The sequence below is a fragment of the Pollicipes pollicipes genome, unplaced genomic scaffold (genome assembly GCF_011947565.3).
Source record: "Pollicipes pollicipes isolate AB1234 unplaced genomic scaffold, Ppol_2.1 Scaffold_7231;HRSCAF=8579_pilon_pilon_pilon, whole genome shotgun sequence".
Classification (NCBI taxonomy): domain Eukaryota; kingdom Metazoa; phylum Arthropoda; class Thecostraca; order Pollicipedomorpha; family Pollicipedidae; genus Pollicipes; species Pollicipes pollicipes.
This window is the reverse complement of record NW_023597034.1, coordinates 22,643,958-22,667,319: the sequence shown is the minus strand read 5'-3', so window position 1 is coordinate 22,667,319 and position 23,362 is coordinate 22,643,958. Positions and strand designations below refer to the sequence as shown.

Below are 23,362 nucleotides of genomic sequence, written 5' to 3'. Positions count from 1 at the left end.
TGGGCCGCAGATGGGCTGGTCTTTGGGCTTCATGTTGGACCCAGATGGGCTGCCCACATGTTACACCGGAAGTAAATTTGTCGTGCACGCAATTATGCGTATATCAATTGTACTTATTGCTTTAAGGTTTTACCATATCGAGTATAATTATTTTGCATGTGCCACCTCCATGCCCACGTCCATGTAGAATGCGAGTGGGCTGATATTTGGTCTCCAACTGGGGCCCAGATAGACTGCCCATACGCTACGAAATTTGGTACAGATGCATTAGGTCTGCTACCTCGTGCTCCTACGTTGGATTTTTCCTTATCGTGTACAAATGAGCACATAACAAAGGAAAGCAGCACGAGTTGGGGTCCATATGGGATGCATGTGGGCAAGTCGGGCTCATGTCAACATGAGCTGCGGGTGGGCTGGTCTTCGGGCTTCGGGCTTCATGTTCATGTTCATGTCATGTCATTCCAGATAGGCTGCCTATATGTTGATATAGCTTATACCAATGCGTTCGTTTTCGGACTTTGCTGTCCATGGTTGGATATTTTCTCATTGCGTACAACCTAATTTTCAACAAGGGTGAGCGACATATACTCAGATCCAAACGCGCCGCAGGTGGGCATGCTGGCTACATGCCAGCATGGGATGCAAGCTGGCTGGTGCCTCGGCCCCATCTGGGACCCAGATTGGCTGCCCATATGCTATCATATCGACTATGTGCGGGATAATTTTCGTACTGTATGCTCCCTGGTTCGGTTTTACCATGTCACGTACCAATAAGGGGGACTGCTGGCATGGATCTCATCCGCATGGACTGCGCGGGCGAACTTAGCTCACATCAACACTGACCGATTCACTGCCATGTAACTTGAGGCAGTTGGTGTGTTCCGTGCTGGAAGTTTGTGCGCTGAGGGCATGGAGTGAGCCCTCCACTTACGTTTCACCCGTCGGTTGATCATTGCTCGCGTTTGGAGCTCCCCCGGTAATTACGGGTGTCCCGCTGGCCGGTCGCCCGCTGGGATCTCAGCAGTGGCGAGAGGGGGCTTCGCATGACCGGCCCGCTGACCGGCACCTCCGCGCCTCCTTCAGGGGCGCGAAGGTGCCGGTCAGCGGGCCGGCTGGCCAGGTGGGCCGGCAGCACCGAGCACTGGGCACTGAACAGTTGGCTTCCTGTCACTTTGAACCCGCGGCCCCATCTCCGGCAGTGGCCCATAGTCTGTCACGGGCTTTGTTTGAGAAAGCCCGAAGAGGGGCCGGAGGGCCTCTCGGGACTCAAGATCAACGGCTCGATTCGACTCGGGCCTGGCCCCCACCCGTATTGCCGTGACTTGAAATGTTAGAGGGCTTCTACTGTGCCCTCTTATTTGGATTTTCTATCCCTTTCATATAGGGCCTCGACACGAGGCCAAGCACTCGGCTCCAGGTCTATCTGAGCCGTTGAGATCATTTACCAAATAGGAACGAGGCTGGGGCCTGCGATTTGCAATGTTTGGGGTCCCTGATACAGCGAGGGGCTCCTGTATCGGCCAGGGGCCACAGTGCCTAACAGGGTCGTGCGGCGGCAAGTGGCCCGAACCGGCCACGGCCACACCACGGGTTTGCTCCATGAATCTCAATCTCCGTAAACGGCCCATCACTTTTGAAAACGCAGCAATTGTTGAGTATCCCAGTGGCATCACCATCATCGCGCATTTAAGGACTTCAGTACTTTTCAAAGCGCAGCAATTGTCCGGTGACGTCATAAACGATAAAGAAACATGCGCTTGGCTCTGACGTCATCATCAGCTGGCACGTGTATTCACTGAGCACATTCGCTTGAGAACGTGTGCAGTATGTTTGTCAACAGTACTCGCTGTGTGGGGTAGGGGCTGGGGGATGATGTCGTTATTTGTGTTATGCACAATACATAGGTGTATTTAGGGTAAAAACAGCATGTTTTTCTGAAATAATAGTCTTCAAATAACCTGTCGTCCAGTTTTCAGGAGAATGGTATGACTGGAACGTACTGTATTTGATGCCTGAAAAGTGAGCGACGTCTGCTGGGAGAAGGCTCGCCGGTGTTCCGTGCGGCGTGCATTGGCATAGGAGGCATAGGAGTGTTTTGTCGCCCTGGCTTAGGGCGGTAATGGTTGGCTTAGCAAGAGCATTGTGTTTTTTGTGGTTTGAAAACAGGGTCCTGCTGCTTGCAGAAATGGTATGCTCAGGACTTAACTGAAACTGATGCAAGAAACATGTTCAGAAATGGAAGGTTGATGACCAAGCTGGATGTAACCCAGCTGATAGCAAAAGGTGCAAGTTATGTACAGCATCCAGTTTCCAGACAGTTCCACCAAGAAGGCAGCTCACACCAGAATGCAGGTAATTTTTTACTTGGGTACCTGTATGGCCGACGGAGGGAAGAGCTACGCTAGCTGCAGGGTTTCGAGTATTGTCGCGCGGGGCAAAAGCTTTGAGGCATCAGCTAACATTGTGACGTCACTGAAAATGGTTTTGCATCGATCGGGATCGGGGTTCTTTCGGGCCGACTGAAGGCCATAAGGCTTTTGCTTGTGATATGATGTCACTGGTATTCGGCTGGGTATGTGACGTCACTGGTCGTGAGTATGTAAGGCTCTTTTGGGTCCACTGAATGCCGTAATGCATCAGCTGGCCATGTGTCGTCACTGGTATTCGATTGAACATCAGGCGCGGCCGGCCTCGTTCCATCTTTACTTTTCGTACCTGTCTGCTGCAAGCATTTGCGTGCCGCATAAAGGTTTGACCGAATTACCCCAATGTGTGACATCCCTAATCATCACTTCATACGAGTGCACTTAGGCCCCACGACCACGGTGTGTCGTGGTCCGCGAAGTATCACCGGATAGCGTGACGTCACTGGTATTCGAATAAATACTGGGCGCAACAGGCCGTGCTTCATTTTTACCTTTGTACTTGTCTACTGCAAGCATTGGCGTGCTGGATGAAAGCTGCCGAACCACCTGAGTGTGTGACATCACTGGCCATGAGTTCCAACGGTGCTTTTCGGCCAACTGAAGACCACAAGGTGTCAGCTAGCGACGTCACTGCTATACGACTGTAAGACGTCAATGGCCGTGGGTTTCCACGGGCCCTATAGGACCGACGAAATGCCGTTAGGCATCAGCTGGCGACAATGACGTCACTGGTATTTGGCTGAACATCAGGCAACAGGTCATGCTCCATTTATACCTTTCGTACATGTCTACTGCAAGTATTGGCGGATTTTTTGTGCGGCCAACTAAAGACCATAAAGCATCAGCTAACGATGTGACGTCGCTGGCACTCGACTTTGCGTGTCGCTGGTCATGAGGTTTTACGGCCTCTTTTGGGCCGACGAAAGGTCATACGGCAATGACTGAAGATGTGACGTCACTGGTATTCGAATGAACTTCGGGCGCGACAGACCATGTTCCACCTTTATCTTTGGTACCTGTCCATTGCAAGCATTGCCGTGGAAGGCTCTGCCAAATTACCTGAGTGTGTACGTCACTGACCATTAATTTGCACACTCTTTTGAGCCTACTATAGGCCACAAGGCATCAGCTGACGATATGATGTCACTGGGTTTCGACTAGACATCATGCGCAACAGGCCATGCTCCATCTAAGCCATGTTTCGTCTGTACCTTTCGCACCTATCTACAGCAAGTATTCGCGCGACACAGGGGCTCTGCCGAATTACCTGAGCGTGTGGTGTAACTAGTTATGAGTTAACGCGGGTTTACTCTGGCTGAATGAAGGACATCAAGCATCAGCTGACGATATGACGTCACTGGTATTCGACTAAACTCCAGGCGCGACAGGCCATGTTCCATCTTAACCTTTCGTACCTGTCTCTTGGAAGTATGGGCGTGCTGAATGAGGGCTCTGTCGAGTCTCCTGAGTAAGTAACGTCACTGGTCAAGAGCTTTTTACGGGACCTTTTGTACCCCCAAACGGTATAATGCATCAGCTGATGATATGACGTCACTGGTGTCCGACTTAACATCAGGCGCGACAGGCCATGTTCTATCTTTACCTTTCGTACCCGTCTATTACAAGTATTGACGTGCTGAATGAAGGCTCTGTCGAGTCTCCTGGGTGTGTAACGTTACTGGTCATGAGTTTTTTTCTGGCTCCTTGGAACCCTCTATAGGGAAAAATGCATCAGTTGACGACATGATGTCAGTGGTGTTCGACTTAACATGAGGCGTAACAGGTCATGTTCCATCTTTGCCTTTCGTACCTGTAAAGTATTGGTGCGTTAAATGATGGCTCTGCCGAGTCACCTGAGTGTGCGACGTCACTGGTCATGAATTTTTACCAACTATTTTTGACTGAGCGAAAGCCATAAGGCATCAGCTAACGAAATGACGTCACTGGTAATCCACTGAGTGTATGACGTCACTGGTCATGAGCTTTTACGGGCCTTTTTTGGCCGAGTTCAGGTCATTAGGCATCAGACAACGTTATGGCGTCACTTGTTTTCGAATTAACATCAGTTGCAATAAGCCATGTTTCATCTTTACCTTTCGCACCTGCCTACTGCAAGTATTCGTGCGCTACAAAAAGGCTCTGTCGATTCGCATGAGCGTGTGGTGTAACTGGCCATGAGTTTGTGCAGGTTTACTCGGGCTGACTGGCGGACATCAAGCATCAGCTGACGATATGACGTCACTGGTAATCGACTAAACTCCAGACGAATCATCTGAGTGGGTGACGTCGCTGGTTCATGACTTCATACGGATTCACTTGGGCCGCCCAAGGCCACAAAGCAACACCTCCCGTGAAGCATCACAGGATGATATGTCGTCACTGTTATTCGACTTAACATCAGGTCCAACATGCCACGTACTTTCTTTACCTTTTGTACTTGTTTATTAAAGGTATTGACGTGCTGAATGAAGGCTCCGTCGAATCTCCTGAGTGTGTGACGTCACTGGTCACGAGTTTTACGGGCTCCTTTGAACCCATTTAGGTTATAATGCATCAGCTGACGACATGACGTTACTGGTGCTCGACTAAACATCAGGCGCAACAGGTCATGCTCCATATTTGCCTTTCGTACCTGGCTGCTGCAAATATTCGCGTGCTATATGAAGGCTCCGCCGAATCACCTGAGTATGTGACGTCACTGATCATCAGTTGGTAGGAGGTCACTTGGCCACCTACGGCTACGGAGTTCCGCAGCAGAGGTGGGAGATGCACCATAGTTAAGCACACTAATTTTATTGTGCGCACCATTAAGTAAAAACTTCAAACGCAACGGGCTGTTTCAACGACTAAAATTTTGAACAAACGTAAACACAAAACAAAGGTGATCCCAGCCCACAAACCGTATATGCAAAGCTATTCCGCCCGGCATCACAGGATGCGCCCCTGAGCAGCTGCGGTCCGGAATGCCCTGATGGCTAAATAATAATCAAGGGCGCCGCCTAGCGGCCATAAGTCTGGGCCACAGCCCGAATATCAGTGACGTCATATGGTCAGGTGATGCTTGATGTCCTTCAGTCAGCCCGAGTAAGCCCGCGTAAACTCATGACCAGTTACACCACATGCTCAGGTGATTCGGCAGAGCCTTTATGTAGCGCGCGAATACTTGCAGTATAGAGGTGCGAAAGGCAAAGATGGAACATGGCCTGTTGCGCCTGAGATTAAGTCAAATACCAGTGATGTCATATCGTCAACTGATGTCTTGTACCCTATAGGTACAAAAAAGCAGCCCGTAAAGAACTCATGACCAGTGACGTTACACACTCAGGAGATTTCACAGAGCTTTCCTTAAGCATGTCAATGCTTACAATAGACAGGTACGAAAGGTAAAGACGAACATGGCCTGTCGCGCCTGGTGTTAAGTTGTATACCAGTGACGTCACATCGCCAGATGATGCTTGATGTCCTTTAGTCAGCCCGAGTAAACCCGCGTGAACTCATAACCAGTCACACCACACGCTCAGGTGATTGGGCAGAGCTTTTATGTGGCGCGCGAATACTTGCAGTAGATAGGTGCGGAAGGTAAAGATGAAACATGACATGTTGTATCTGATGCTTAATTGAATACCAGTGACGTCATATCGTTACCTGATGCCTAATGGCCTTAAGTCGGCCCAAAAAGGCGCGGGAAAACTCATGACCAATGGCGTCACACACTTAGTGGATTACCAGTGACGACATATCGTTAGATGATGCCTAATGGCTTTCACTCGGCCAACAATAGCCTGTAAAAACTCATGACGCACTCAGGTGATTCGGCAGAGCCATCATTAGGCTCGCCAATACTTTAACAGGTGCGAAACGCAAAGATGGAACATGACATGTTGTGCCTGATGTTAAGTCGAACACCAGTGACATCATATCGTCAACTGAAGCATTATACCATATAGGGGGTTGAAAAGAGCCCGTAAGAACTCTTAACCAATGATGTGGTATAACACGCGAATGCTTGCAGTAGACAGGTACGAAAGGTAAAGATGGAACATGGCCTGTTGCGCCTGATGTTGAGTCGAATACCAGTGACGTCATATCATCCCGCGATGCTTTACAGGATATGATGCTTTGTTGCATTGGGCTGCCCAAGTGAACCTGTATAAACTCATGACCAGTGACGTCACGCACTCAGACGGTTCAGCATCACCTTGATATAGCACGCGAATGCTTGCAGTAAACAGGTACGAAAGGCAAAGATAGAGCATGGCCTGTTGCGCATGACACCTAGACGAAAACCGGTGACGTCACATGGCCAGCTGATGTGGTATGGCTTACAGTGGGTTCAAAACAGTCTTTACAAATTAATGGTTAGTGACGTTACACACTCAGGTAATTCGGCAGACCCTTCCTTCAGCATTCAAATACTTGCAATGGACAGGTACCAAAGGTAAAGATGGAGCATGGCCATGGCCGCCTGAATTGTATTCGGATACCAGTGACGGCACATCTTCAGTTAATGTCGTATGACCTTTCGTCGGCCCAAAAGAGGCCGTAAAATCTGATCACAAGCGACATCACACACAGTCGAATGCCAGTGACGTCACATCATTAGGTTATGCTTTACGGCCCTCGGTTGGCCCCCAAAGATCCATAAAAATGCATGACCAGTGACGTCACACACTCACGTGATTTGGTAGCTTTTATTCATCACGCCAGTGCTTGCAGTAGACAGGTACGAAGCTAAAAATGAACCTTGACCTGTTGCGACCAATATTTAGTCAAATATCACTGACGTCACGATACCCAGTGATATTTCACGGAACATGATACACCGCGGCTGTGGGGCCTAAGTGCACTCGTATCAAGTGATGATTGGAGACGTCACACATTCAGGTGATTCGGTCAAGCTTTTATTCGGCACGCAAATGCTTGCAGCAGACAGGTACGAAAGGTAAAGATGGAATAAGGCCCGTTGCGCCTGATGTTTCATTGAATACCAGCGACGACATATCGTCAGGTGATGCTTTACGGCATTCATTGCACCCAAAAGAGCCCTAAAGCCTCACCACCAGTGACGTCACATATCCAGTCGAATACCAGTGACATCATATCGCTAGCAAATGCCTTGTAGCCTTCAGTCGGCCCAAAAGAACCCCGATCGATGCAAACCCATTTTCAGTGACGTCACTACGTCGGCTGATACCTAACAGCATTTCTCCATCATGGCAGTACAGAAACCCTGCAGCCAGCGTAGCTCTCTCCCCACCGTCGGCAATACAGGTACCCAAGTAAAAAAAAGCCAGAATGCAGAGGAAGGAAACAATTTTGCCTCTGACAGTCATGCCTATGACACTCACATCCACTCATCACCACTGCAGAAGATGTTGCTGGGTGTTGGCTCCTCAATTCTTGGACTGTTGGATCCAACAAGAGCAGGTGAGAATAAGAAATACTTCTGGTGGCATGGATGTGTATTGCTTATCTTATGCATTATTCAACATTGCATGAAAAGTGTGTCCCTTATCATGTGCATCTCTACCACATGTTTCCAAGGCAGGCATAGCCGTCAACTCCCAACATTTAAGTCTCAGTCCTTATCCTGGTGCCCTAGCTGCACAGTTTGAGCCCAGTGTCCACCATTAGTATGCCATTAAACCAGTGAAGTGCGTATCCCAAATTTTGGCACTGAGTCCAGGGCAATCACTTAAAATACTTTTGGTGGCCTGAGCCCCTCCAGTGCTGCTCTGAGCTCACTTGATGCATGTGAGCAGAAGGAATACTAGGCTGAATAGGTATATAATAATTGTCTTAACTGCTGGCATGCAAGGTAGCAGGTAGTGCAAGACATATTTGTCACAAAATTATGGCTATGATGGTCACAACCTAAGCAGTTATAGCAGTAGTCATCAGGAATTTATAACCAAGGTTTGCAAGGATGCTTTTCTGTGAAAAACATTCCATTCTAAGCTTTTTACTCAAAGTTAGCTCACATTTGAAATGGGAAGCAACTTTTTTAACAGGAAATCATTTTAAATGTACAAAATGCAATTTTGTATCATTTCAACTTCAAATTCAAGTGATGAAAATCAGGGGAGAAATCTGGTCTCCCTTAAATGTGACCGCAGTTGTGGAGGTCATGGCCACAGTTGCAGCCAAAGTCTAGCTTTTATATTCTTTGTGAAGCATCAACAAATTTGGTCCATTTGATAGGAAATAGCAAGTTTGATAATCAAGGACCTGATATGTACAAGGCATGTGCTTCGTGCAGAAATACTCAGGAAAGCATTAAAAGGGATGATGATGGCCGTGGTGATGGTATGTCGCCTTGTAGTGATAATTGTGGCCAAAGTCTACCTTTCAAACCAACACTTGAAATTGAACAAAAAATGACACCAACACAATTGCCACATTCCAGCATCAGTTAAGAATAGTTTCAAGTCAACTGAGCAAGAGGTGTATCATTCAATTTTGCCTGCTGAAAACCTGCAATTAGCACTTCTCAAGATATGTGCCTGCAGAAAGTGTGCTGGGCCAGGCTGCGCAGGTTGAAAATGGTCTGGTAACTTAACTAAACTCAGGTCACAGCTGCCCTCATGAAATCATATATAAAGAGACAAGTTTGTTATTAAGAAAAAAAGTTTGACACTTTATTTAACAAAAGATGACTTGACTGGTAGGGGTCACTTATTGTGCCTCCTGACTTCACACTTCATATCAGAGTCTAAACATTTAGTTGTGTGTGTGTTGTGTGACCCAGGTTAAGACAACAACAATATCGGACTCAGAAACTGAACAATAGGCCAGAAATCTGGAGGTATGTAGGAAGAAGTGTTCTTGTTGGTAGCAGAGCAGCCCATTATGTGATCATCTGTTACAGATTTGGTAGCTGTGTCAGGAGAGACAACAGGAGCTATTGTTCTTCCATGTCTCCTGAGAAAGATGCAGGAAGATCCAGAGGGGCAGGATATTCTGAGGTATGCTGAGGGCTCCAACATAGCCATGCTGTTTCTATTAAGCCATGCAACTGCCCTCTGAGAGAGAGGAGTAGATGTGTCATATGGGCCCACCTGGGTTTCATACATTTGTTGCCTGCATCAGGCATGTAGTTTCCCATTCAGTTGGAGGGCTTTACCTACCCCAATTTGGGCTTTAGCCCTTGCCCCCCCCCCCCCCCCCCCCTCCACCCCCGCGATATTTTTGAGAAGAGTGTAGACCAAATGTGGGAAAAACCGTTGTTGATGTATTTTAGAGGTAGATATTTTCATGTTTTACTGCTCAGCCCCCCCCCCCCCCACCCACCTCATTTTACGAAAGTACGCTCCTGGCTTCCACGATGGTAAAGATGCCATGATGGCACAGATAGCACAGTGGCTTCTGGCTGTTGTCGGTGCCAAAACGTCAGATCCAAACGCGAGCGAGCGAGTTCAGATCCAAATGCGAGTGGGCAACGTCAGATCCAAACACGAGCGGGCGACATCAGATTCAAACACGAGCGAGCAGCGTCAGATCCAAACGCGAGCGGGCAGCGTCACATTCTAACGTGAGCAAGCAACGTCAGATCCGAACGCGAGCGACCGACACGTTAAGAAGTGTTGGAGCTTAACCATTTTTGTTTTCAAAGCGATTGAGACATCGACCTTTGGCACACCAAGCTCAGGCCTCACCATAGAAATATCGATAGCTCCGCTATTTGGTTGATATCAGTCATGCGTAAGTGCCAACCCTTCCATGTGTTTCATGTGGATGTACTGTTATGGTTACAAACTATGGAAGCCCAAATCGGCTCTTGGCTTCATGTTCAACGAATCTTTTTTTCTTCTACAACATTCGTGTAGCGTCAGTCATACCATTACCTCAAATTTTGCTCATCTCCAGCTGTCCGAAAAATATCCTTGAATTAACCAATGACATTTACTATAAGTGTTGACTATTTTAATTGCGGTCAGAACTGTGCAATGCACATATAGTGTGTGGTCAGCGATGGATAAAATTATAGGGATGCGTGCCTCATATCATTGCTGTGGTCAGTCGCAGAAAATCAAAATGGATATCAAGGTGGCACGGACTCGCTGCGTCCTACCCATCTTATCATATTATCATCTGCACAATTGACACTTGATCGCATCTGAGCGGAGTCACAGAGTGTCACAAAATATGTTGGTTGCTATCGGCCACAGAAAGACCTGATCGTCCCAAGGCTATATGTTAAAATTCGTTGCCCTGGATCAACGTTCAGCGCCCCCGGGCTCTTGGACGCCACCCTACTTGTCGAGAGCAATCTCCAGTCCCGCTCCAGCCGCAAGATCTGCCGCCCGTGGCAGATGATAATAGTCAAGATATGTTAATGTGCAAATGTGACCTGATCACATCTGCCACGGGGCGGCAGATCATGTGGCGGGAGCGGGGCTGGAGATTGCTCTCCAAAAGTAGGTTGGGGCCCAACAGCCCGAGGGCGCGGAACGTTGGGCCCAGTCCAGCGTAAAAGGTCCCTTGCCTTCCCAAAATATTTTATTACCTCGGTTTGGGAACACTTTCTGAGAAGTCCTTTGATCACGATTCTTAAGAAAAGCAGGTGGAGGTTTGTGTGAGCACCAGTATGCAGACCGAAGGGTTGAACTACTCAACTGTGAAAGTCTATGACATTTTGACGAACTACGCGACAAACTTCGGCGCGAGGTTTGTCTGCCATTCAAACAATGGCGTGACATTTTATTTCCACTATACACCTCTTTTGATGCAGAAGCCCACCGTGTCACGCGACGCAGATTTCTATCTTTTTTTTCTCTTTTTTTGTTTAACTCAAGGGCCTCCTGCCTTTTGAACATTAGCCCCTGGCATGTGAAAGAAGCTGAGGCGCGGAAAGACAAAATGGATGCGAATAGACAGGGATGATAAGAACAGGGCTAATTAAATTTATATTAAACCGAAGGACAAAAAGCTGACAATGTAAAAGCCGAATCGAAAATAAGTCGAAAGGAGCGCACTATTTGGATTCACCTCTGGAGTGGGTGCTATAATCTCCGGCATGTGTTTGATTTGGCGTCAGTCAAATCATTAAGCTCCTCCTGTGTTGAATCCCCTGACTGCCCGCTTGTTGATCCGCGTGGAAAACAACGTTTATCCTGATTATTTTGTTTTGTCCGTGAAACTGCTGTCGGATCTTTCTTTTCGCTCTTTTTACTTTTATGCCATACAGGTTTTCCTATTCGAGTTTATAGTGGTCGACTTGTACTTTGAAGTGTTTTCAGGTCTGTCACTGCGGACTTTTGTCCCTTCGACTGTTCGATTGAACTTTTGTTTACCCCTGTTGACCTGTATCCCCTTTGACTTTTGTCCTTTGCGCTTTCGCCGATTTGACTGACATCCCTGTCGACCTTATTTCGACTCAACTTCTTGTCCTTTAACGTCTTCTGGCTGTTCATTTGTCTTCATCACCACTATGTTTCTCGGATTTTTTCGTCGAATTGCTTTTGTTCGACTTTTTCCATTCGTTTCTGTTTACTCAACTGTTTTCCTGAATGTCATTAGTATGGCCATGCGCATTCCCCCGTTATTTGCAACATGAATGAAGTCGGAATAGGCACCGCTTGTCGAAGGCCAGCATCGATTAATTTAAGGATTTATCAGTGTTTTGTACGACCGCAATTTGGTAAGAATATGCCTCTATGGGTACAATCGGCAAAATAATGTGATGTCATGCATGGCGTCTATAACGCAAACAAGTCACGAATTAGTAAAGTCCTTTAAAAAATCACGTAAATGGCAATGCAAATACACAACAAACATTAATGCACTACTAGACAGCGATGACCTCAATCGCGTGTTGATCATAATTTCGAACAAACCGCACAGATTGAATGGCATAAAGCTTGCGGTACGAAAATTGACGCCGTACAGCTGAAAGTCGAGGCGGTTGGGTATATCACTGAGTGACCCGGGCAGCCCCATGCAGAGGGAGTTTTAGCTCGGCGCAATGCCGCGTGTCTGGTTGGCACATGACGTGTTTCGCAGCCGGTCAGCTGCGCCTAGCACGGCCCGGGGCGTGGCCTGCGTTGACGTTGTCCCGCGGCGGTGGCGGCAGGGAGCGGCCTGTCATCAACTCACGCTCCGTGGACCTGGAGGGCCTGGCGCGCCTGCCGGACGGCACGCTCGGACGCGAGTACGTCCGCTTCCTGCAGGACCAGGTGGGACATGGCGCCAGAGCACTGCGGCGCACTGCCGCGGCGCGTGGGCACCACGGGATGTAGAGTCGTCGCAGGACGGCTCCGCTCAGTGGATCTGTGCAGGCCTGGAACTGATGGAAACGTCGTGTTTTTTTTTTCTCGCGGAAAGCGACGTCCTATTCTGCGGGGCGGACGTTTACACTCTGGGGATTTTCATTATCAACATGATATGTAGAATATCTGCAGCTGTCAGCGGGGACACAAACAGTTTGGAGTAGCCAAGCCCGTCATGGGACATTGACAAATATTCAAGTTACTTTTTGTCAACCTTGTCTCGCGCTGGAAGGACTTGTCATCGTTTCACACGCGTCCCATTCCTTCTTGTTGCCTGGCAGTGCTTTGTCGCCATCACGGTAATAGTTGAACGCGCATTTGTCCGTGCTCTTCCCACGTAAGCTGTCCATCGAGATTTTTGGTGCGGGTTCCTGACGCCGTCTGTGCCTCCTCCGTGTCTAGTCCCCTGCAGCCCGGCTGAGCGTCTCGTCCCGACGCGCGGTGCGGTGTCTGTAGGGCCGGTGTGTGACGCTCGTCTGCCTCCGCAGCGTGTGACGCCCGTCTTCCCCGCAGTGCGTGACGCCCGTCCGCTGCCGCAGCGTGTGACGCCCTCCACCCCCGCAGCGTGTGACGCCCTCCACCCCCGCAGCGTGTGACACCCATCCGCCCCCGCAGCGTGTGACGCCCTCCACCCCCGCAGCGTGTGACGCCCTCCACCCCCGCAGCGTGTGACGCCCTCCACCCCCGCAGCGTGTGACGCCGTCCACCCCCGCAGCGTGTGACGCCCTCCACCCCCGCAGCGTGTGACACCCGTCCGCCCCCGCAGCGTGTGACGCCGTCCACCCCCGCAGCGTGTGACGCCCTCCACCCCCGCAGCGTGTGACGCCGTCCACCCCCGCAGCGTGTGACGCCCTCCACCCCCGCAGCGTGTGACGCCCTCCACCCCCGCAGCGTGTGACGCCCGATAGCCGGGACCCGGTGCGCTTCGTGGACGACGCGGACCAGGCGTACGTGATGCAGCGGTACCGCGAGTCGCACGACCTCGTGCACACCCTGCTGGGCATGCCCACCAGCCTGCTGGGTGAGTGGGCCGGCGGGCGCGTCGCCAGACATCGACACGGTCCGCCAGAGTTGGGTCCATGTCTGGCGACGCTCATCACCACACCTGGCTCTCGCTGGCGTCGGATCGCTTCTTGTCCGGGTCTCTTCGGACGGCTGGTGTTTCCCCCCGGGTCGATGTCACAATGGTGGCACGCGTAGTGAAGAAGGCGGTGCGCCCTCGCCCCTCTCAGTTGTTTGGGCTTAGGGCGCGTGGGCGTCAATAGTCATTTTGTGACCTCACAACATTGAACGCGTTGTGCTGCTGCGGCTGTGTGGTGTGGAGGTGATGGACGTTACACGATCGGCCGATACGCGGTTGATACGCTGACAAATCGATACGTTCAGCTCTGTCTGTGTCTCCCGCGCAGTAATGGACGGGGTAGTTTCCGTCACCAATGACCGAAGCGGGTGAAGTCATCGCAAAATGACCGGAGGCATCATCACACAAACTTGCCATTGCTTCCGTCGTCGTACGGTGTGACGCGCTGGGCTGTTTTCCTGTGGCCGGACGCGCGACTCTGCCGGCAGAGGGTCGCCTCTGCCGGCGGCGGGGCGCGCGCCGGTGCCGACGCGCCCGTCCCCGCACAGAGCGCACCACCGACTGACAGCCGCCGCCCGGCAGGCGAGGTGACCGTCAAGTGGGTGGAAGGCCTGCAAACGGGACTGCCCATGTGCATCGGAGGCGGCCTGCTGGCGCCGCTGCGGCTCAAGCCCAAGTACGTGACGCCGGGGTGGCGCGACCGCCGCCTGTCGCTCGCTGGCAGGCGTCCGTGACCACGCGCGCGTCAGAGGTCGGCTCCACCGGCTCGGACAGACTAGGTGTCGCTGGTGCGCCACTCGGCCCCCCCGCTGCTGCTGGGGTGTCAAGTTCAGATCTCTGGCCAGAGCTCGGAGCTCAGACCTGTCTTGCAAAGGAACTGATGCCTGGTCTCGTTCACTCCTTGTCTGGACGCACGGAGTCCGCCAGACGCTTTGTGTCGGGCAGGCATCGCCAGGTCTTCCGGACAGCGAGTGTACGCAGCCGAACTCGCTCCAGATGGGTGTGTGTCTGGCAGACGTCAGTGTTACCTGCCAGAGTGCGTGCCGAAGGTGGATGTAGCTTCGCTGTGTGTCGACTGTACTGGACTATGTGCTGAACTACACTGGACCTCGCTATCTGCTGGACTGTACTGGGCTTCGCTGTGTTGATCAGACTGGACTTCGCTATGTGGTAGACTGTACTGGACTTCGCCATCTGTTAGACTGTACTGGGCTTCACCATGTGTTGACTGTCTTGGACTTCGCTATGTGGTAGACCGTACTGGACTTCGCTATGTGGTAGACCGTACTGGACTTCGCTATGTGGTAGACCGTACTGGACTTCGCTATGTGGTAGACCGTACTGGACTTCGCTATGTGGTAGACCGTACTGGACTTCGCCATGTGGTAGACCGTACTGGACTTCGCCATGTGGTAGACCGTACTGGACTTCGCTATGTGGTAGACCGTATTGGACTTCGCCACCTGTTAGCCTGTGTTGGGCTTCGCTATGTGTTGACTGCACTGGACTTCGTTATGTGGTAGACCGCACTGGACTTCGCTATGTGGTAGACCGTACTGGACTTCGCTATGTGGTAGACCGTACTGGACTTCGCTATGTGGTAGACCGTACTGGACTTCGCTATGTGGTAGACCGTACTGGATTTCGCCATGTGGTAGACCGTACTGGACTTCGCTATGTGGTAGACCGTATTGGACTTCGCCACCTGTTAGCCTGTGTTGGGCTTCACTATGTGTTGACTGCACTGGACTTCGTTATGTGGTAGACCGCACTGGACTTCGCCATCTGCTGGACTGTACGGGGCTTCGCTATGTGTTGATAAGACTGGGCTTCACCATGTGGTGGACCGTGCTGGGCTTCGCTATGTGTTGGAGTGTACTGGACTTCGCTATGTGGTAGACCGCCCTGGACCGGTTGTGCACCTTGCCTGATTTTGACTGACTGCCTGGGGCGCATACGACAAACATCTTAGACAGATGCTTTGCCATTGGGGATTTACGACGCATTCAGCTGCAGGTGTTTTGGTGTCGCGCGATCCTTACCCTGACAGGAGTGACTGTTGCCGCGGGGATTTGAAGGGCGTTCCTTTGGTTATCCAGACAAGCAGCGTAACCGCTACACTAACCGTACCTTAACGTATTTTACACTACTGGTACTCCTTCGACAGATGTACATATTCGACACCATATTACAGATATCCATGCATGCATACGTGACAAGACATCTTCGACATCGGTGCCTGCACCATCGCCTGATGGGGTCCGCTCACTGTTTTTAAAACTTGCTAGAAGAACCCATCCCAGACTGTGTACTTGGCTTACCGACTCTGTCCTGGCGTTGTCTGGCAGACATCGTCAGCTCTACTGGACGACATGTCTGCCGTGGGCTCTGCGGGCCGGCCGCCAGGCCCGCTTCCTGCTCAGCGTGTACTGGGAGCGCCGCTGGCACCAGCAGTTGGAGGAGCTGCGGCAAGGGCTGCACGTGCCGCCGCCGCCGGCCCTTAGCTGACGGTCCGCTGCGCCGTTGGCACCAGCAGCTGGGGGAGCTGCGGCGAGAGCTGCACGTGCCGCCGCCGCCGGCCCTTAGCTGACGGACCGCAGCACCGCTAGACTCGGACCGCCGTCGAGGCGGTCTGAGTGAGTTGGCGCGTGGCGTCTAGTCTGTGATGAATGCCTGGATGCGTGCCTCGTCCTGGGCAGGTGCAGCTTTTGAGCTGCGTTTATGTGCTTATATGGCTTCAGTACATGTGTGATGCAGGTCTTCATGGATTACATAAATGCGTGAATTTCAGATTGGTCGGTGGATTGGAATGGACTTAATCCGGAAGTTTCTGAACGACACGGAGTAGGACTAAAATATATTGAAAACCTAGCCTGCACAAGTTGGTTAGAATGAGTTTGTTAGAAAACCGTTCCCAATGTATAGGTAGTATATTCGTCTTACGTGGCTCATCAAGCATCTGATGATAAACTGGATTGAAATGTAACAGATCGCCTTGCTTCGGATCAGATTGAATCACATTGATCGGATCTTTGGGGAAATGTGTTTGCTTTGGTGTGTTGGATCGGATCCGACTTAATATGCTTGGGCGAGGTAGATCGGTGGGTGGACTGCATTGGAAGTTGGTGGATTGGATCTGGACTCAGATAATCATAAGGAGCCCTGTGGTGATGCCGTTTCCTGCACTGCCCGTCAAACAATCGATTTCAGTCCCGCAGCAGTTTAAGAATGGAGGGAACACGCCTGATCCTTGCAGTAAGCATCACCAGGGGCACCATGCAGACTGCCTCGCACTGCGTGCGCGTATGCGCAACTGTGGGCCTTTTGCAATTCATTATCCATGCTCTGCGCAGCACGCAAACGTTTCGACTATGTGTTGTAGGTATCGTGTGGGAAATGCTCAGGACACATGGTCGTTAAGTTCGTCGGGCATAGTTTGCCTAGCATAAGTTTGTCATGTCAAAGTTCGTGTGCATCACAAGTTGGTCGATGACAACAAGCTCAACGTGCTGAAGTTGGTATGGGGCAAATGTTCGCATGTGACAAATATTTGAGAACTCCCACGCGGCTTTGTGCAGAGGTGTACACGTGGTGTTGTCACTCAAAATTGCCAACATCCAAACACGGTCGTCTTATATATACACAATCCTGTCAGGATGACCTTAGGCCAGACCATACAGGCAGTCCTCTCGAAAACGCCCAAAATGTGTTCAATGTACGAAATTCATGATTTGAACACATCCTGTATTGTTCAGACACATATTCACGTCCCCCCTCCTCTCGGGCACCGCTCAAACACTCCCACTCCCGACCCGCCGCCGCCCCGCCGCCAAGCGGCTGAAACTCGCACCGCGCTCCCGCCTTCAACGCCTGCTTCACAGCTTTCGGTAGCCTCGCCACAAATGCACAGCACAGGCCACCTGCGCTGAGCCCCCCGAGCAGGGACGCAAACTGCTGGAGCTCCGCGAGGAAAACATCTACGGAACGGCTGTCGCAGTGTGGCCAGACCAGTGAGGACCGTCTCGGCCTGCGCACGAGAGGACTGTCACGGCGCAGCAAGACCAGGGAGGACTCTCGCGCTCCGCACGAGAGGACTGTCGCAGCGTGGCCAGACCAGTGAGGAGCGTCTCGCCCTCCGCACGAGAGGACCGCCACGGCACGGCCAGACCAGTAAGGACCGTCTTGCCCTCCGCACGAGAGGACTGTCACGGCGCAGACAGACCAGGGAGGACTGTCTTGTCCTCCGCACGGCAGGACTATCGCAGCGCGGTCAGACCAGAGAGTGGATGTCTCGCCCTCCGCACGAGAGGACTGTCGCAGCACAGCCAGACCAGGGAGGACTGTCTCGCCCTCCGCACGAGAGGACTGTCGCAGCACAGCCAGACCAGGGAGGGCTGTCTCGCCCTCCGCACGAGAGGACTGTCGCAGCACAGCCAGACCAGGGAGGACTGTCTCGCCCTCCGCACGAGAGGACTGTCGCAGCACAGCCAGACCAGGGAGGACTGTCTCGCCTTCCGTACGAGAGGACTCGCAACGCGGCCAGACCGGAGAGGACTGTGTCGCCCTCCGCACGGATGGTCTTCACGACGCCTACCGGAGACCGCACATTGTTTGACAGTGTCAGGAGGTGGTGAGAGTGCGAAAGCACTTCTTATGAGATGACCTGGCTAATAAACACTACAGCAGATTCCATCTTAAAAGGGATTTTTCACATTGAATATATTGAAACAAGCATCAGACATGAAGAAACAAGCTCACTTAAACTACTGGTATGCCCTGAGGTGCAAAAGATTGATCTTGACAACACAATTTCATGTTAGTTAAACGTGTTACTCGATGTGCCATTGTTTCATTATATCGTTTTTTGCACAGCATTGATTGAGAGCGAATTGACGGTGTTATATCTGGAAATCGTGTTCACGAACGCAAAATATCAATGACTCAGCCATTATTTTTTTATTGGCCCGGACCGCCGCATGGCTTACAAAATGGCAGGGTTTGTATGACGCTATTAAGGCGCCGTGCATGCCAAGGTAACCTTGAAATACTCTCACCGAAATGGTCTCCCCATCTTCGCGAACGCGTAGCTCAGAAACTGTAGCGGCTTAACCCTAAATAATGGCAAGGCTGTGGACTGCACCAAATGATCTCCAAGATGGCCATTTCAGTTCAAAACCCCCTACGAATGTGAAGCATTTCTTTAACCATTTCGCATTTGTTTTTTGGACGCTGAGATCCGAACTGTACAAGCCAGCCCGGTCAATGCGTATTCCGCCAGTGTTCAGAGTTGCCTCTAAGCTACGATTTGACGCTCGGACAGACACAATATACGCCCCCAGAAGGTATGTGCTGCCGGCACTGCGCTAGGGCAAGCCACTCTGCCCGAGTTGTCAGCAGCCATGCACGGAACAAGCGATTCTTGAGCTGTGTTGGGCTAGATGGCGTGCCTATCCGGACGGGGCGCCATTGCTTTGATGTCATCTGGCTCGTTATATTTCATGCCACAGACAGGGGTGTAGTGCCCTGTTAAGTTGGGAAGGTGTCTTCGCCCCCCCCCCCCCCCTCCCCCGCCCCCGACCCAGGCTCTAGTTCCCCAACATTCGGAAGAGTAGGCTAAATCTGGGGAGAAACTCATTTGTTAGTGTATTTAGGGGGTAGTTTGGGGTCATTTTCGCTGTTCAACCCCCAAAACTAATTTTGTGAAACTACGCTCGGGCCACAGCCGCCGCGTTTGACTAACGCCTCCGTCGTTAGCTGTGTGCTCCCAGACAGATGGAAGGTAGCGTCTGCGGTTCCTCTGCACAGAGCCGATGACCACAGCCTGGTTAGTGCTTGCTTATCCGTCCCGCCGCCTCCAATCATGTCCAAGACCACCATCAAGCATGATTTCCAGTCATAATCATGATCAGTCATGATCACCAAGATCACGAATCATGTCTAAGATCACACCGTGTGAAGATCACTTGTGGTTTGTGACCAACTGACTACATATTCGGCAGACGACTACCTGTTGAGTGCCTGCGAGTACACATACCACCTCGGCCATTCTGCGGAACGCGACGGTTTTAGGGAATCCTGAAATTATGAAAATACATGTCAACGGCAGAACTGTGGAGCAAAAGTATAACGTGCTGCGATGGCTGGCATGGTCCGTCCTGGCCTCTGACGCCATCTGGCCCATGGCGCGACCGCTGCCAACGGCCACGGGACCGTAGCGGTCAGGGGAAAAATAGCGGGCATCCAAAGTGACTCAGACCCACCTCGTCACAGGTGGGTGGACCGGAAGATATACGCTCTAACCAACTGAGTCATTCGAATGGACGGAAAGAACATGCTACATGCTGACAGATGGCAAATAACTGCACTCTCGGGAGCGACCTTGGACCAGTCGCTGGGCGGGATTGACGCACAGACTAACAGACCGATCAAATGTTTATGGGTACTGTTCCCAGCGTATCAAATTACGGCTGTTTGGCTCCAAGTATCGCTGTCCATGGTAGTGTATATGATATTTAAAACCAAAGGAGTTGTCCTAATCACAAATTCCGAAATAATATTCAGAAGTGTCGTGTTCGAAAAAGGCATTATAACCTGACAACGTGGGGGAGGGGGGGGGGGGGCTAAGGCGCCATGAGCACCACCCTTTTGCTTCGCCATTGCCTGCGACGCACGACATCCTCATGTTCTTGAGTGGCATCCGATGTTACTGTACTACACAATAATCCTCAGCCAGATCATTCAGTCTATGTATTCTTATTATATATATATATATATATATATAGATATATCTTACATCGCCTTCTGCTGCCGTTCTGAAATGAGGGGCGGGTCGATTATCGACTCTAAAATCGCGTCCAAAAAGTCATTACCTCCTGCCGCTCGGCTGGTGGCTGCTCGCCGTACCACGTCACAATCGGCCCCTAACCCCGCAGCACTGGTCAAGGAATAGCGAGCCTTGTGGAAGCGCGGACTGCCCTGCCTGAAAGTGTGCCACGCCTCATCACAGCTATGGCCGGCGGCCTCAGACAGCCCCGCTCACAGACCATGTTTAGGCGCGGGGTGTGGGGACGTCGCTGCGCACGACATATGGCTCCCGCCGATACAGAGCGGCTCCAGCTGCCGAGAGGGCGGCTTGTCAGCCGCTGGGGATGTTCAGAGTACCAAGCAGCGTCAGAGTGGAGCCATTCGCCCGGTGAGACACCGGACGCTTCCAGCATTCTTGAGTCAGAGTTGTATCCCTCGGCGGAGGATCTGGGTTGCGTCGCCCTGCTTGTGCGCTTTACATTGACTTAGCATTGATATCAACCTTTGTCTGTCCACAGCGATTCGTTTTTGTCCTTTGCATTAAGCTTTTTTTTGGGGGGGGGGTTATTGTTTGTCGTCATCGTAAAAGAATTACGCTAGCATGTATGGGCACGAGCTGTATGAATAGTATGATAACGAATGCTGAATCCCAGTCATGGTGCGTGCATGTAGTTTGACTCAAATAAACGGGACTTGCGGATTCGTGATGAAGTGGTGAGTGACGTTATAGGCTGGGTATGCACTTTCAGCTTGGTGGAACAAAAATGCCAGCGGAGAGCTGGGTTTGTGACCGGATTCCCGAAGTATTAAATGTCAGAGTTCATCCGCCGGTTTATCCTGAAAGCCTGAGGAGATTGGTCCTGCGCCAGAGAAGGTCGGGGGAAGGATCACACCAGGACGATCCCATCTCCAGGACAACTTGGATGAAGTAAAGCATATGGCATTCTCCAAGAAGACCAGTCTGGGACTCATCCTGAGCCAGCACCAGATCACCACGGGTTTCCAGGTCAACGCTCAGCGATGCGCTTAAGCTTCAGGAGGTGAAGGGATTGAGGCGATGGCCATTGCACCGATGTCTGAGCTCGCACATCAAGCCATGACAGTCGCCGGCCAGCAGGGGCCATACACCGCAACGTCGGCCAGCGAACGAGCTAAGGATTCTGATGCTCACCGATCACTTTAAACGTGCTGATTACACGTTTTAAAGTGTCGCCAAACGCCAAGAGTAACGGCGTCTACGGGGGTGGCGAAAAGAACGAGTTCCGGTTGGCCTGGCCGTACCATGATAAGTCCAGACTTTAAAGCAAAGCTATGTTAGCACTGAATAACTATCTTGATGAATGACTGCATGCTTGCAAAGCCAAAATCTTTCTTTTGGGACAGAAAAGAGGAAGTCAACTTTCCTGCGTGTAAGCCCCTCGTGGAAGAGGAGCCGTCTGCGCTCAGTAGCATCACTCAGCGGCTTCATCACCCAGCAGGACGCCCCCCTCTGACGCAAGCCAACCATTTGAAAAGCCACTTGGTGCTGCTGCTTCATAAAAAAGGACGAGTGAACATCAACTCTTTCTGACCTGAATCCACTGGACTTCTACTGCGTCTAGAATGCACTACCGGAGAAAGTGTCCGGTCTCGCCACCACCAGACGTCCCGCAATCTGGGCAACTGAAGGAGTGAGGAGCTGTATACGTCAGTAGGGGGAGGAGGTGTTACCCCCACTGGTTCCATGGGAGGAAGCATCACTTGTCACCACGGCGTCGCTTTATATACTTCCTTGGGTGCCTGAGGCCGCCCCCCCCCCCGCAATGCTGACTGACCCCCCCCCCCCCCACATGCTCCTCTGAACCCTCTCAATCCATATAAGCAAAGAGGGAATACCGGGCTAAATACCAACAAAACAGTCATATGTAGTAGGTACCTAATCATAGCACCTTTAGGATCACGCCAATTTTGTACCGAATAGTATTCTGTATGTACATGATATTTGCATTCTAATCTGCTCATATGTTAAGTCAGTTGCAACTCTTTGGCAAACGGCTGGACTTGCATAAAAAGCAATCAATTGCAATACGTGGCAGCTTTCAAGTACAGAGCGGTCCAGATAAACGTGAACACATGTTTTTCACAACGTTGGCAAGTGATCTGTCGCATAATTGTGATTGTTGAGGTTACAAAACGCGATCAGCGACAGCGGTAGTCTTTAGTGATCCATTTCTTTGGACCACTTAAGATTTCCTAGAATTATTTAGATATTTTTTGGTGGCTTATACCACATTTTAAGCTTTCACACCAAAAGGCAGATTACATTTGCTTGAAATGGGAAACCATTCCTGCGCAGGAAAACAGGTCTGAATCTACAACACAACTGAATGTACAAATACAAAATTGTGTGATCAGGTTAATGGGGGTTCCATCGCCCAAATCCCCCCCAATAAACACGGCTATGAAATAGTCTATATTTTGTAACCCAACAACGCAATGAATTAGATGAAAGGTCTAAAAACTCAGCACATGTTTCTACGTCTTTTAATTTAGCATACAAAACATCAAGTCGATAGATTACAGCAGTTTGTAGAAATATGCAACTAAGGTTTAGGAGCTTTATTTGTATCGCCCTTCGCATATATATATATATATATATATATATATATATATATATATATGTTTATATATATATATATATGCATGTATATCTATATGTATATATATATAACACAAACACACACAAACACACACACACATATATATATACATATCTAATATATATATATATAATATATATATAT

At 50.7% G+C, this 23,362-nt stretch overlaps 1 protein-coding gene and 1 pseudogene across 4 annotated transcripts; both read left to right on the top strand.

The window, feature by feature from the left end:
- The first annotated feature begins 1,840 nt into the window (after positions 1 to 1,840).
- LOC119110716 (ubiquinone biosynthesis protein COQ4 homolog, mitochondrial) lies at positions 1,841 to 18,443 on the top strand. Of its 4 annotated transcripts, none has more exons than XM_037234634.1 (8): positions 1,841 to 1,850; positions 2,184 to 2,352; positions 7,728 to 7,853; positions 9,295 to 9,391; positions 12,499 to 12,601; positions 13,586 to 13,715; positions 14,358 to 14,451; positions 16,124 to 18,443. In XM_037234634.1, the coding sequence occupies exons 2-8, from the start codon at positions 2,226 to 2,228 to the stop codon at positions 16,281 to 16,283; spliced, it is 837 nt and encodes a 278-aa protein (XP_037090529.1). In that variant the 5' UTR covers positions 1,841 to 1,850; positions 2,184 to 2,225; the 3' UTR covers positions 16,284 to 18,443. The 4 variants fall into 4 exon arrangements, with proteins under 4 accessions (XP_037090529.1, XP_037090530.1, XP_037090531.1 ...); XM_037234635.1 differs by having other exon boundaries at positions 1,841 to 1,855; XM_037234636.1 differs by lacking the exon at positions 1,841 to 1,850 and adding an exon at positions 1,892 to 1,915.
- Positions 18,444 to 21,285: 2,842 nt separating this feature from the next.
- The window catches only part of LOC119109855 (propionyl-CoA carboxylase beta chain, mitochondrial-like), a 13,403-nt pseudogene continuing 11,326 nt past the window's right edge, over positions 21,286 to 23,362 (top strand).